We start from the raw sequence: 11,499 nt of genomic DNA on the forward strand, positions 1-11,499 counted from the left end.
ACTTAGCTATTTTTTATTCTAAGAATTTCTTTCTAGTGCGCCTAAACTAGTTTACGGTAAATGCTTACAGCTGTAAGGCCTACAATAAATTACTCGACAGTACTTCACATACAGCTCGACAATTTTGTCATGCAAGGCAGCAGCAAATACATATTTATGTTGATAATTATTTCAGATGCCGTGCACGTCTATAGCTCGTTAATTCCCAGAACTCAAAAATCATATTCGTATGCCTACCGAGCCAAGCAAGCTGAGCAATAACCGACAAAAAGTAGCAGCATAATAAAAACCGAGACAATTAAAGCATTTTTTGTTTTAACAATTGTTTGTTCTTTTCGTTTTCTTGGTACGTAACCTTGGCTGCATTTTAATCATCTCTTAGATTTTTGTTTTTATTTTATTATTTTTTCTGTGCTTTCAACGAGTTTTTGGGCTTTGGCTTGCACGTGCTGCACTATGTGCCACATCAATCAAAAATAATTTATATAAGAGCAAACCCAAAGCCATAACCACAGTCAAAGCTCGTGCTTCAACTTCTCAGCTAACACACACACACACACACACACACACACACATATATATATATGCATTTCAGTTGAAAGTCAGTAGGCTGCTTGTTGATAATTTGAAATACCAAAAATGCATTTCATGTGGTCAGGCTTTTATTATTTTTCTTCTTTTGGAAAATTGTGTTAACTGTTTTTCGTATGCATGACAATTGCTCTTTAAAATTTACGAGCTCGATTTGCTTACAAAGCTGTCCACAATTAATTGATTTATCGTTGCCAAGATGAACGTGTTGAAAGAAAATGGAAAATATTAAAGCAGAAACAAAAACAAGTTGAACTTAGTTTTGGGTTATGGCTAAAAGAAATTCTTTTGAATAATTGTGAGTAATTGTAGTTGCTAAGAGGAAGTTGCTTGTGATGTTAAAGTTGATATTATCGATAGTATCGATATATTTTAAAGCAAATATACTAAGCTATAAATGTTTTTGATAACGCAACAAAAACTAAAAGAAAACTAGCCAAACTACCGATAGTATCGCTTGTTATGGCTATGATTAGTATTATCTCATTTATGCTACTGAACTTTGACTTTACTAAAAGCAGCTACATTTGCAGCTAAATATAATATAAAAATATTATTGCAAACTAGCTAAATATATGTAGTTTGCTTTGTAGCTAAATATTATATGATCGATAGTATCGATAACTAGAAGCATAAAAGCGCAGCAGCTTCAAAATCTTTTGCAATAAACATAAAGACGAAGCCGAATGAGCCCTAAAATGACCCAAAAAGTATTTGCAATGCTATAAGAAAATATTACTTTTATGCTATACCAAAATAAAATGAGGAAAAATAAAAGTAACGATAATTTTTATGCATACTTTATGTTTATCTAAATAGCTGTTAGCTAAATAAATTTTTCTAATCTAAATGCTTTTTGAAATTTATTAAAGTGTCTAGTCCAGGCTATCAGACATTTCATATATACAACATAATAATTTTGTATAAAAAAATAGTCAATTTCACACCCAATCTAATATAGTTAACCCTTTTTATGCACATTCTGCTACAGTTAAGATTTATAGCAACTAAATATGCAAATTTGCATGGGGCCAAGGACTTCGCCAATAAGAACTAAATCTTGGAGCTACGTGCGATGCGAGTGTCACGAACTGCAGATAAGAATTTTCAGCGCCTTAACACATGTCATATGGGAAAGGCGAACAAAGAGTAGAAAATAAAAGGGTTAAAGTGTTGGCAGCGTGCAGTAAGTTGGTTAAGTCGCTTAATTCCTAACTCGGCTTGTGGCGAATATGTTGCCAGCTGAGCGGCAACAGTTAGACAGACAGACACACAGACAATTGTCAATGGTTTGATTGTGTGCAGTTTATTTACAAAATATTTATGCCAAATGGTTGGTCGTGTAGCGAAGTAATTAGATAGTCAAATAGAGGCATTGTAGCTGGCAAATGAAAGGTCAGGACAGATGCGATGTGAGCCAAAAATCAATAAATGTAGCTGGCCAACCCTCCCTCGCGCGCTCCCGCTCCCCTCCCTTGACAAAGGAAACGTGAGCCGTGAGTTGACACAAAAGATGCTCGGGACGTCCATTAAATTTGTCACCCGCGGCTAAGCTAAATGTCAAATAGCACTCTCACACACACACATGCATACACACACATACACACGCACAACAATAACAGCATCAATTTGACACGTACAGGGCGCTAATGATGGGAATGACCAGCCAACTGAGCGATCGAATCCAACCAACCGCTCAACATGCCCACAATTGAGCCTCAACCCAACTCCCACCCCCCTCAAGGCAGCACTGACATCCTGCCGCTTTTCCTGAGTCAAGCCAGGCACAAGCGTCTGACGACTGCCAATTTAATTCCCATTGACAAAATGCCCAGGACTCAACAGAACTCGCCTTTTGTTCCACATGTAACTGTTCTTGTAATTGTAATTTCTGCTAGTGACATTTGCACACTTGGCTATTAATTATTTTAGCGACTGGTAATAATAATAAATTGTAGACTCTAATTTCTTAACGCTGCCCACAACTGTTAAATTTTACACGACACTCAAATATTTACTCAAAGAAAAACCAAATTTCTGCCTTGATATGCAATCAATGCAAATGTTTATATTGCGCTTTATACAAACTGTGAACTGTCTGCTGTGGATTTGTGGCCCTCTGTCAAGGTCCCAGACATGCAACACAGCAACCACTTTCAATTTTGACGGCATATCGATTTAATAAATTTGCGTGCGTCCCTCGCGACAATTTGATTGACATGCCCAGTTCGTCAAACAGTCAGACATGCAGATACAAAAAAAAAAACAGAGTGAGGTAGAGCGACCAAAATTCTGCTTGTTTACAAGTGGTTGGGGGTTGAACTCGCTTCAATTGCAGAGCAGGGGCAATTGGTTTAATTTTTTGTTGCAAATTGGCAACAGTAAAGAAATCAAATTAAAACTTGGGACTTGCAATTCGACATGCTGCTGATAAGCAGCCTGAAATTGCACATACGCCTAGTCTTAGATAAATAATGTGACAGGCACTAGCACTAATTTTAAGATAAATTCCACACCCTCAACACTTGTTCGAACCAGCAGCAGCTGTGCGCAGCTTTATCAGCTGCATACGATCTTGGCTATATCTAAAATTGCTTGATATGAGAAAATAATGAACGCGTAGACAAGCGTCGCTTGTCGAGTAAATAAAATTCAATTTTTTGAAAAATTGCCTTCAAATGTTTGTGTGAAAAACGGAAATGACATTTCCCCTTAGCTCGTGGGCACTTGGGTACTACTTGGGTTATTTCCTACTCACCCAACCCAAGCGCAGTTTAGAGTCGTGTGCCCAAATTAGAAAGCAAATGCATGTGGCGGGGAAGGGGTGTGGGTATGCAGACGTTGACACTTTAGTTTTTGTGTTTTCCGCATTATGTGCGGGTACACGTTTCCCTCCTGCACCGTCAATAAACCCAAAGTAACGGAACTGCAAGCGACGCTCAAAAGATGCATAGACACGACCCAAGTCCAAACCCAAACAGAGACAGCCACACACATGCAACAAGAGCTCTCCCCTCCCTCTCCCCATTTACATATAGCCCCGAATTTTTATTGCTAAATCCTTCCCATGTGGGAACTGCGCTCAGTCTCCCTCCCTCTCTCTCGCTGTTGTCGGCTTTTGTGCTCTCAAGTTTAATTATTGGTTGCATGTCACCGCCTTTTCAATACCTTCATTATATAGACGCCTACTTTTTCCCCCAAGCCCGCGCCCAAGTCATAATTAAGCGCGCCTAAATATATACTAGGCATTCAGTTGTGAGCAATTAAAACTCCCCCGCTCGCATCTATTTTTGGCTCAACTCGCGCTCTAATACAAGATCCAAGCCCTGCACCTTTTATTTTATTTATTTTACGCTTTTTCTCTTGTTGTTGTTGTTTGGCTGCGTACGGCGTGATAAACAGAATTTTATTCAAATTACCCGGATGTTAACAATTTGCTGTGCATGGTCTTTGAACAGCAGCCAAGTTGATTTATGTGGCTACCTTTCGAAATAAATTTTGGCAAAATTTATATTTATAGACAAGCTGCCAGGCAACTGCAAATCATGGCCCTGGTCTGTGGTGGGAACACGCTCATTATTTCATTTGAAAAGAAATTTTAATTATTAGAAAATTGTGTGGGTTAAGCTTGTGTACCAAAGTTTAAATGCAGACTTTAGGATTTAACAAAAAATACACTACATTAAATAAATACTAATGAATAAGAAATTTAGCTGTAAGCTGTAAATTAAAAAAATGTTAAATATACAATTGCTGCAAGTATTATTAATAAATTAAAATTTTAAACTCACCTTTAGAGCTTCTGAACTCACAACCAAATTATTCACAATTTTTAAAAGCAGTCCACACAAGTATTCTTAATTAGAAAAATAATAATAATAATATTATAATATTATATTAAATTGATTAATATTTGAATTAAATGCTTAAACGAAAACTCGTAAGCTCATTTAAATATATATATGGTCGATTACAAGTAATTGAAGAATGTTAGTAGATGAACACTTGCTTTATAAAATAATTGAAATAAAAAAATATTACGTTTTCTTATAAATACACAAATAAAAATAATATATAAATATTATATTCTTTAAAATTAATTAAAGTACATAATTAATAATAAATTAGAAAGCTAATTATAGAATCATAATTACATGAATAGCCCTAATTAGCTGAATTAAAATAATTTAAAAGGCTTCTTATGCAATATGTAAATAACAAAAAGCTAAAAGAATAAAAATTTAAAATAAGAAAAAATAAAAAATATATATTAAAATATTTATTAAAAAAAAAACAAACCTAATTGAGTTAACTATGTAAATTAAAATATATATTAAAAAATAAAACTAAAAGAGTTAACTTTTATTTTTAAATTAAGCTGAACAGTGACTGTGAGCCACTGTAACTAAAACTGTACAGTTGCATATTCAATCTTTGTCATTTGTTGCAAGCAGCTTGACCATCATCATAAAGAACAACAACAACAAACTGTTGTTAGCTGAGAATTCGGCTAGACTGGCAAGTCATGCAGCCTGAAGTTTTAGCCAGCGCCCATCACCAGGGGCAACCACTAAGAAAGCAATTTGGTGGACGTCTGGCTGGCGAGACGCTCAGCAGCAGCAGCTTTAGCAACCCCTTTTGGGGCGAACAAAAGGCCTAAAACCCAAATCAAGAGCCAACTTTTACAATATATATAGCCCGACGTTGAAAGGCAGCAGCGAAGCCATCAAAAGTTGCAACTTCAACTGTTGCCCGCCTGTGCTTGCTACAAACAATGAACTCATAACTCAAGTGACACTTTTTAACTTGACTGCATTTCATCATGTGGCACATGAGCGGCTCGTCTTGCAACGCTTTTTGTTTTGTGTTCAACAATATTCAAATTGAGTTTTCCAGAGCGAGCGAGCGAGTCGAGTCGAGTCATCCATCGTCAAAAGTTCTTGCTTTTCTTACTGCTGTTTTTTTTGTGTCTTATGTATTTGTTAGTTGATAAAAGGCCAGGCCATTATATGCATGGCCAAGCTGCACAATTTCAATTGCGGACAGGGCCAAGCAAATTTGTATGCATACGGCTGCCATGACGACAACACACACACTCAGAGACACACACACAACTTCGACTTTACTTGCAACTCCTTTTCCAATTCAAAAACCACAACGACCCAAGACCTTTCAATTCAAAGTAGCTCGCCCAAAGCACAAGCCCAAGCATCTCGCTCTCTTTTCAAATTGTCATTGGCTGTGTGTGCAACACTGTCCTTCAAAGAATTTCTTGGCTTGGCAGCGACAGCAAATAAATAAAAAAGTAAAAATTATTAAGAAAGAAAATTCGTTGTCTCATGTCACACGCTAGGGCCTGTCAACCTGCACCACCACCACCACCATCGATGTGTGGTGCCAAGCTCAACCCTCAACCAAGTGCAATGAACTGCGCTGCGTTTGTCTTGCCTTGATTTATGTTTCATCTTCTATGGTTACCAAAAAGTAACGAAAGAAAGCAAGAAAACCTACTCCATGCTTCTCTTGTAACCATTAAGCGCAGCTCATATGTTACTACGTCTCTGTGTGTGTGTGTGTGTGTGTGTGTGCAACTCACACGTGAAAATGATTTATTAGCGGTAATTGGTGTCACAATGTTTCAAGCCAAAGGATTGCCATAGTCTCCCGCATTTCTCTGCGTTGTCGTCGTCGTCGTCGTCGTCGTTGCCAAGCGTTTGTTTTAATTATCTTGATTTTAAACTTATTAAAACTGACAAATGATATTCGTAGACAACAGCAGCAAGAGCAGCAACAAGACTGCGCTTGCTACGTGCATAGGAAACAGGTTGTCAATGACTGCCTTCCGAGAATTTTACACGCCCTGCCCTCCTGCCCTTTCTCACTGTTGATAAATCACTTCATGCCTGCAATGCTGCAAATGAGCCGTGTGTTCATCTTGAGACCAGCAGCATTCTACGCCACATTGGTCAATGGCATCTAGGATATGGGCTAGGCCAAGGCCACACCTCATTAAATACCCCAAGTGCCATGTCACATGCAATTACAATGATCTTATTGAGAACCACAGATATTAAATTATGAAATGTCAAGGTTGGTGGTTGAAGTACATATACAAAGAACTATAATAATAAATAACAAAAATATTTTAAGCATAAGCAAACTTAAAATTGTGTAATCTACAAGTTCAAAGACAAATGTTTTCAAATTTTATGAATAATTGTGAATATTTCTGCAATTTAAATGTTCTCTTTAAAAAATATTTGTAAAATTTTAAACATTTTTTTTAAGTGCTGCTCACCTTTTTTTAATAAAAATACAACAAAAATGTATGAAATAAAGTTAACTTATAGAGTTTGATTAAAAAGCTAGAGATAGAATTTTTGAATAATAATTTGACGAGTTCTAGCACAAATGTTCGAAAACCTCCAAACATCCAATTAATATATTACAAAGTATTATCAAAGGTCAATAAGTATTTTTTCATTTAAAAGTTTTAAAACTTGTTAAAATAAATCTACTCATAAAACAGTCTAAAATCGTTTAATGAAATCCAAAATATATACAAAATATTATTTTAAAGTATTACCAATATTATGGCTATACATAATCTTATCATATTATCAAATTCAAACACAACATTCTTCAGCGAAAGATACAATAAGCTTGAAATTTTCAGCGGTATTAAAATATGGTAGTTAGATCGTTTCTTGGTGATCGTAAATTTATATAGTTATCGGTGAAATGCAAAAATATAAAAAATATTTTATTATACTGAGATGCTTGTCTGAAAAGTAGCGAGATTAAGCCTTTATGGCTTTAATTCCAAATCCAACTTTTGACTTTATTTTCCTTGCAGCATTTTCATTTATTATAGCACATCCATTAACATGTTAATCATGGATATATATATTCTTACTATGAGTTTTAAATAAAAATAAAAAACTTTGCTGAATGTAGACTCAGGTCAATACATTTACAAACGACGAATGATATTTATGCATTATCATAAAATAGTTCAGTTAATTAATTTATAGGAGAAAATATGGTTCTATTGCCCATAGTGCATAGGAAACATAAAGGACAATTCATACGCTTTGAATTATCACATTAAAGCGAATGAAACTGAGTTTTACACTTGAAAAAAAATCAATTTAGGTTTGCGCTATTGAACACTAACAATAGTGAGATTCTTGTGTTGAAATTTGGGTAGTTAAATATCAGAGGGTTGAACTTCTTTTGATATTAAAATTGCCTCAATGGGAGTAATTTAATTTTCTGTGTACATTTTTATGCAAATTTCTGTTTAATGTGGCCCCATCAGGCCCTTGTGCTCCTTGAGGCACATGGTGACCTTGAAGGCAGTATCGCAATCGTTGCTGCCCTTCATGTCCTTGCAGGCATTCACGCCCGATGTGATCTCCGCCATTTTGTCCTTCATCTGTGGCACATTATTGAGCGTGGCTAGCATGGCGTCCGCCTTGAACTGACCATCGACCATGTGGCCCTGTTTCTCCATCAGGCACTTGGCATAGCACTTGAGATTCTCGCTCGCATTGCTCTGCATGCCGCCGCTCATGAAGTCCTTGAGATCAGACTCGGCGGTCTTGGTCTCCTCCATGCATTGCTTCATCAATTGATGGAACTTGGAGTCGCACTGCAAGCGAAAAATAAAATAAAGAATTGCAAATATGTTGCAAATATTTATTTACCTGCACATGAGCCAAAAGCACAAGCAGCGCTACACTGAACAAAGTTGCCTTCATTTTATTATTATTATTTTTGTTGTTATTGTTGGTTGGAGTATCAATTGTAAACTGTTGTGGCCACTGGGTGTTGGCCGTGGCTTTTATAGTGCAGCCCCAGCCAATAGTAATTAAAGCAATTACAGTTTTTGTTTTATTATTTTATACTTTTTGCATAGAGAGCAACAAATTTGATTACGCGCAATGTTTCAATTATAGCGCTATACAAATTTTCGCTGTTTTTTCATTCCATTTCGCTCTACATATGGTAATTGTATTATATATGACAGCATTAACAGTTATATTTATAACTCTATCTGCTCGGCTAACCGCCGGCAAACATGTAGCGAAAATTAGTCATCTGCTTGCACAACAAATCAATTATTTATTTATTGTATTTGTACACAGTCTGGCCATATTTAGCTTTTGTTTAAGCCCCACGATTTATTTTTTTTTTTTTGTTAGCTAAATAATTCAAGCGCATGAATTAAATGCGCACAAATAATCTAAACTATTGCAGAATTTTTTATGCCAACAAGCTTATTATTTTATTATAAACATTGCCCCCACCACCGACCGCCACAAGCTTATGGCCGGCTCTTAAATAAAGTTAATTGCCGTTCAATGATTTTCAAACTCGACTGGCGTTATTAGTTATGCTAGGCTACTACATTAAATCAAAACTAAATTTGTCACATTACAATGACTACACACGTGTGTCTAATGCTGCAGCTTATGATACAAAATATTTGCTGTATAAAAGTCATGAATAACAATGAAATGACTGACAATGGGGGGCATACAAATTCAGGTGTTTGTTGATAATTTTAATAATTGTCACAGGTTTTTAGTCGCTAATGCAATCAAATAGTAACAGAAATAATAGATGTGCAGTAAACATTCTATATAAGCAACTTCTATATTGTAACTTTTTTTATTTCGTATTTATATTCAAGTAAAGTTTACTTTTCGTTCATAATTGAAAACAAACTGCGAATAATCTGAGCATTCTGAAACTATTTTGAAAAAAATGTGTAAATAATTGTTGGCAATAAAATTGGTTAGTAATATTTAAATTAAGAAAAACTGATTTGTATTGTTTTCTGATTTTCTAGCAAACACCAAAAATTAGCAATTCTTAATATTTAAATGATCTGAATAATAAAAAATCTAAAGTGTACAAGTTTTTAAATTAGTCTTGAGATATTGGACATACTTTGGAATTTAGAGAAATCGTTTTTAATAGAATATTATTATACAATTTATAAAATTTATTTATTTATTTAAAACATTCATAAGTACATAACAAAAATTATCGATCTTAAAATAGAAATAAAATTAAACTAAAACTACTTTCAATTTTTGGTAGAAAATATTTAAAGATAAAAAAAATTAGTATATAAGAAAAATTATCGAACACAAAATTACAAATAAAATTAAAGTAAAACTATTTTAAATTTATTTATGTCAATTTTTGGTAGAAAATAACTAAAAGTAAAAAAAATAAGTACATAACAAAAATTATCGGACACAATAGAAATAAATTAAACTAAAACTATTTTAAATTTTTTTTTTTCAAATTTTGGTAGAAAATATTTAAAAATGAAAAAATTAGTTTGTGTTTATTATGTTTCTTTTAAATAAATCTTGGAATTAAACAAATTTTTTTTATATTTTGTTTCTTTTAAACAAATATTGAAATTAAACTGTCAATTTAGATAATTCCACAGGTGAACTTTAAAATGTTCAATTTATAAACAAACATTTATTATTGTGATAACAGTAACTTTTATGTTTTTAAAGCTTAATTATAATGAATGTTTCTGCTTTGACAATACAAATCTCATTGCAACAACTAAAGGACATGATGATGACTCGTCAGTTTCATATTGAACACACATAACTCTTGCAAGTGGCACTCTGCACAGGCAATATATAGAGCATTATTATCCTTTTTTGCATAAGCAATTTACAAATGCAAAACAAACTACTTGAGCTTGCTATGACAACAGAACAGCCAAAGGACCAAAGGCAAAGCAAAAACAATTAAACAACTAGCGTTATGCACAATTGAAGCAAAGCTAGGAGCAGTTACCAGTCCCTGCTCGGGGTGAGCATTTAGTTGTATAATTCTTTGGGCACATACAAATCAATAGGCAAACAATAAGTCAACTGCAAATGCCAAATGCAGGAGCAGCCTATGGGCTCGCATCTCTCTCGCTCTCTCGCTCGCAAAGCCGCATGAAAGCAATGCTGACAGTTTAAAATAATTTATGCCTTTGTTATAAAATGCGCACCTGCTGGAACTGGAACTGGCTCTAGCACTGGCGCTGGCAGTGGCACGCCCACTTTGCAAGTTGGCTTGAAAATGATAGTGGCGGCGCCCAAGCCAAAGGGGTTGGAGTTGTGAGTGCTGCTTGTAAAGTTGGCTTTTTAGCAGGCCAGGCCAAGAGCAGACAGACGCCATTAAAGCAGCACATAGCGGGTTAGAAAGAGAGAGAGAATGAGTGAGTGAGATGGCCAATGACGATGAGTAAAAGAGTCGTTGACAAAAGGCCGGGACCACGGACGAATTGGCAACGTGCTGCTGGCTGCTGTTGCTGCTGCTGCTGCTAGAGCTTGTCATTAGTCAGGCAGGATAAGCAAAGGACATGGCCATAAAAAGGGCAATGCGAACTCAAGCTGGAAGCAACTGCACAAGGTGTGTCCTCTGAATGAATTGCTGAGTAACCAATAATGAAGTAAACTGTGCTCGACTCCTCAATGTGTCATTGTGGCAGAGCAATGAGCAACTTGGCAAAAAAGAGCAGCAAGACAGTCAGACAGACAGACAGCTAGACAGTGAGTCAAAGCCAAAACCGAGGCACAATTCACTGTCAGTTGCATTGTTTTGACCTGATTTACATGCCGAAGCCAGGCGCATTTAAACTCGATATTAGAGCTGGCCCAGAGCGAGCGAGCGAGACAAACGCTGGACTTTTATAAATTACAAAAGGTGCTGGGCGACAGTTAGCCGGCTTGGCATTGTCGCCAGACAACAAGGAGAGTACGACAACGACAACGACAACGATGACGATGACAGGGCCAAAACAAAGGCCAACGTTAATGAGCCAAGTGAATGGCGCGAGCCATAACAAAACGCTGAGAAAATAGACCCAGGCAAATT

At 35.7% G+C, this 11,499-nt stretch overlaps 1 protein-coding gene across 1 annotated transcript; it reads right to left on the reverse strand.

The window, feature by feature from the left end:
- Positions 1-7,610: 7,610 nt before the first annotated feature.
- LOC108596640 (general odorant-binding protein 56h) lies at positions 7,611-8,394 on the reverse strand. The gene is made up of 2 exons (XM_017982603.1): positions 8,301-8,394; positions 7,611-8,245 (listed from the first exon to the last, which is right to left on the reverse strand). The coding sequence occupies exons 1-2, from the start codon at positions 8,352-8,354 to the stop codon at positions 7,895-7,897; spliced, it is 405 nt and encodes a 134-aa protein (XP_017838092.1). The 5' UTR covers positions 8,355-8,394; the 3' UTR covers positions 7,611-7,894.
- Positions 8,395-11,499: the final 3,105 nt, after the last annotated feature.

This window comes from Drosophila busckii, chromosome 2R (genome assembly GCF_011750605.1).
Source record: "Drosophila busckii strain San Diego stock center, stock number 13000-0081.31 chromosome 2R, ASM1175060v1, whole genome shotgun sequence".
NCBI lineage: Eukaryota > Metazoa > Arthropoda > Insecta > Diptera > Drosophilidae > Drosophila > Drosophila busckii.

Bases quoted from the DNA above. Each gene is read 5' to 3' on its own strand.
- LOC108596640 (XM_017982603.1), bottom strand. From the start codon at position 8,354: ATGAAGGCAACTTTGTTCAGTGTAGCGCTGCTTGTGCTTTTGGCTCAT. The intron at 8,246-8,300 runs GTAAATAAATAT...TTTCGCTTGCAG, and splicing joins TGCTTTTGGCTCATGTGCAG to TGCGACTCCAAGTTCCATCA.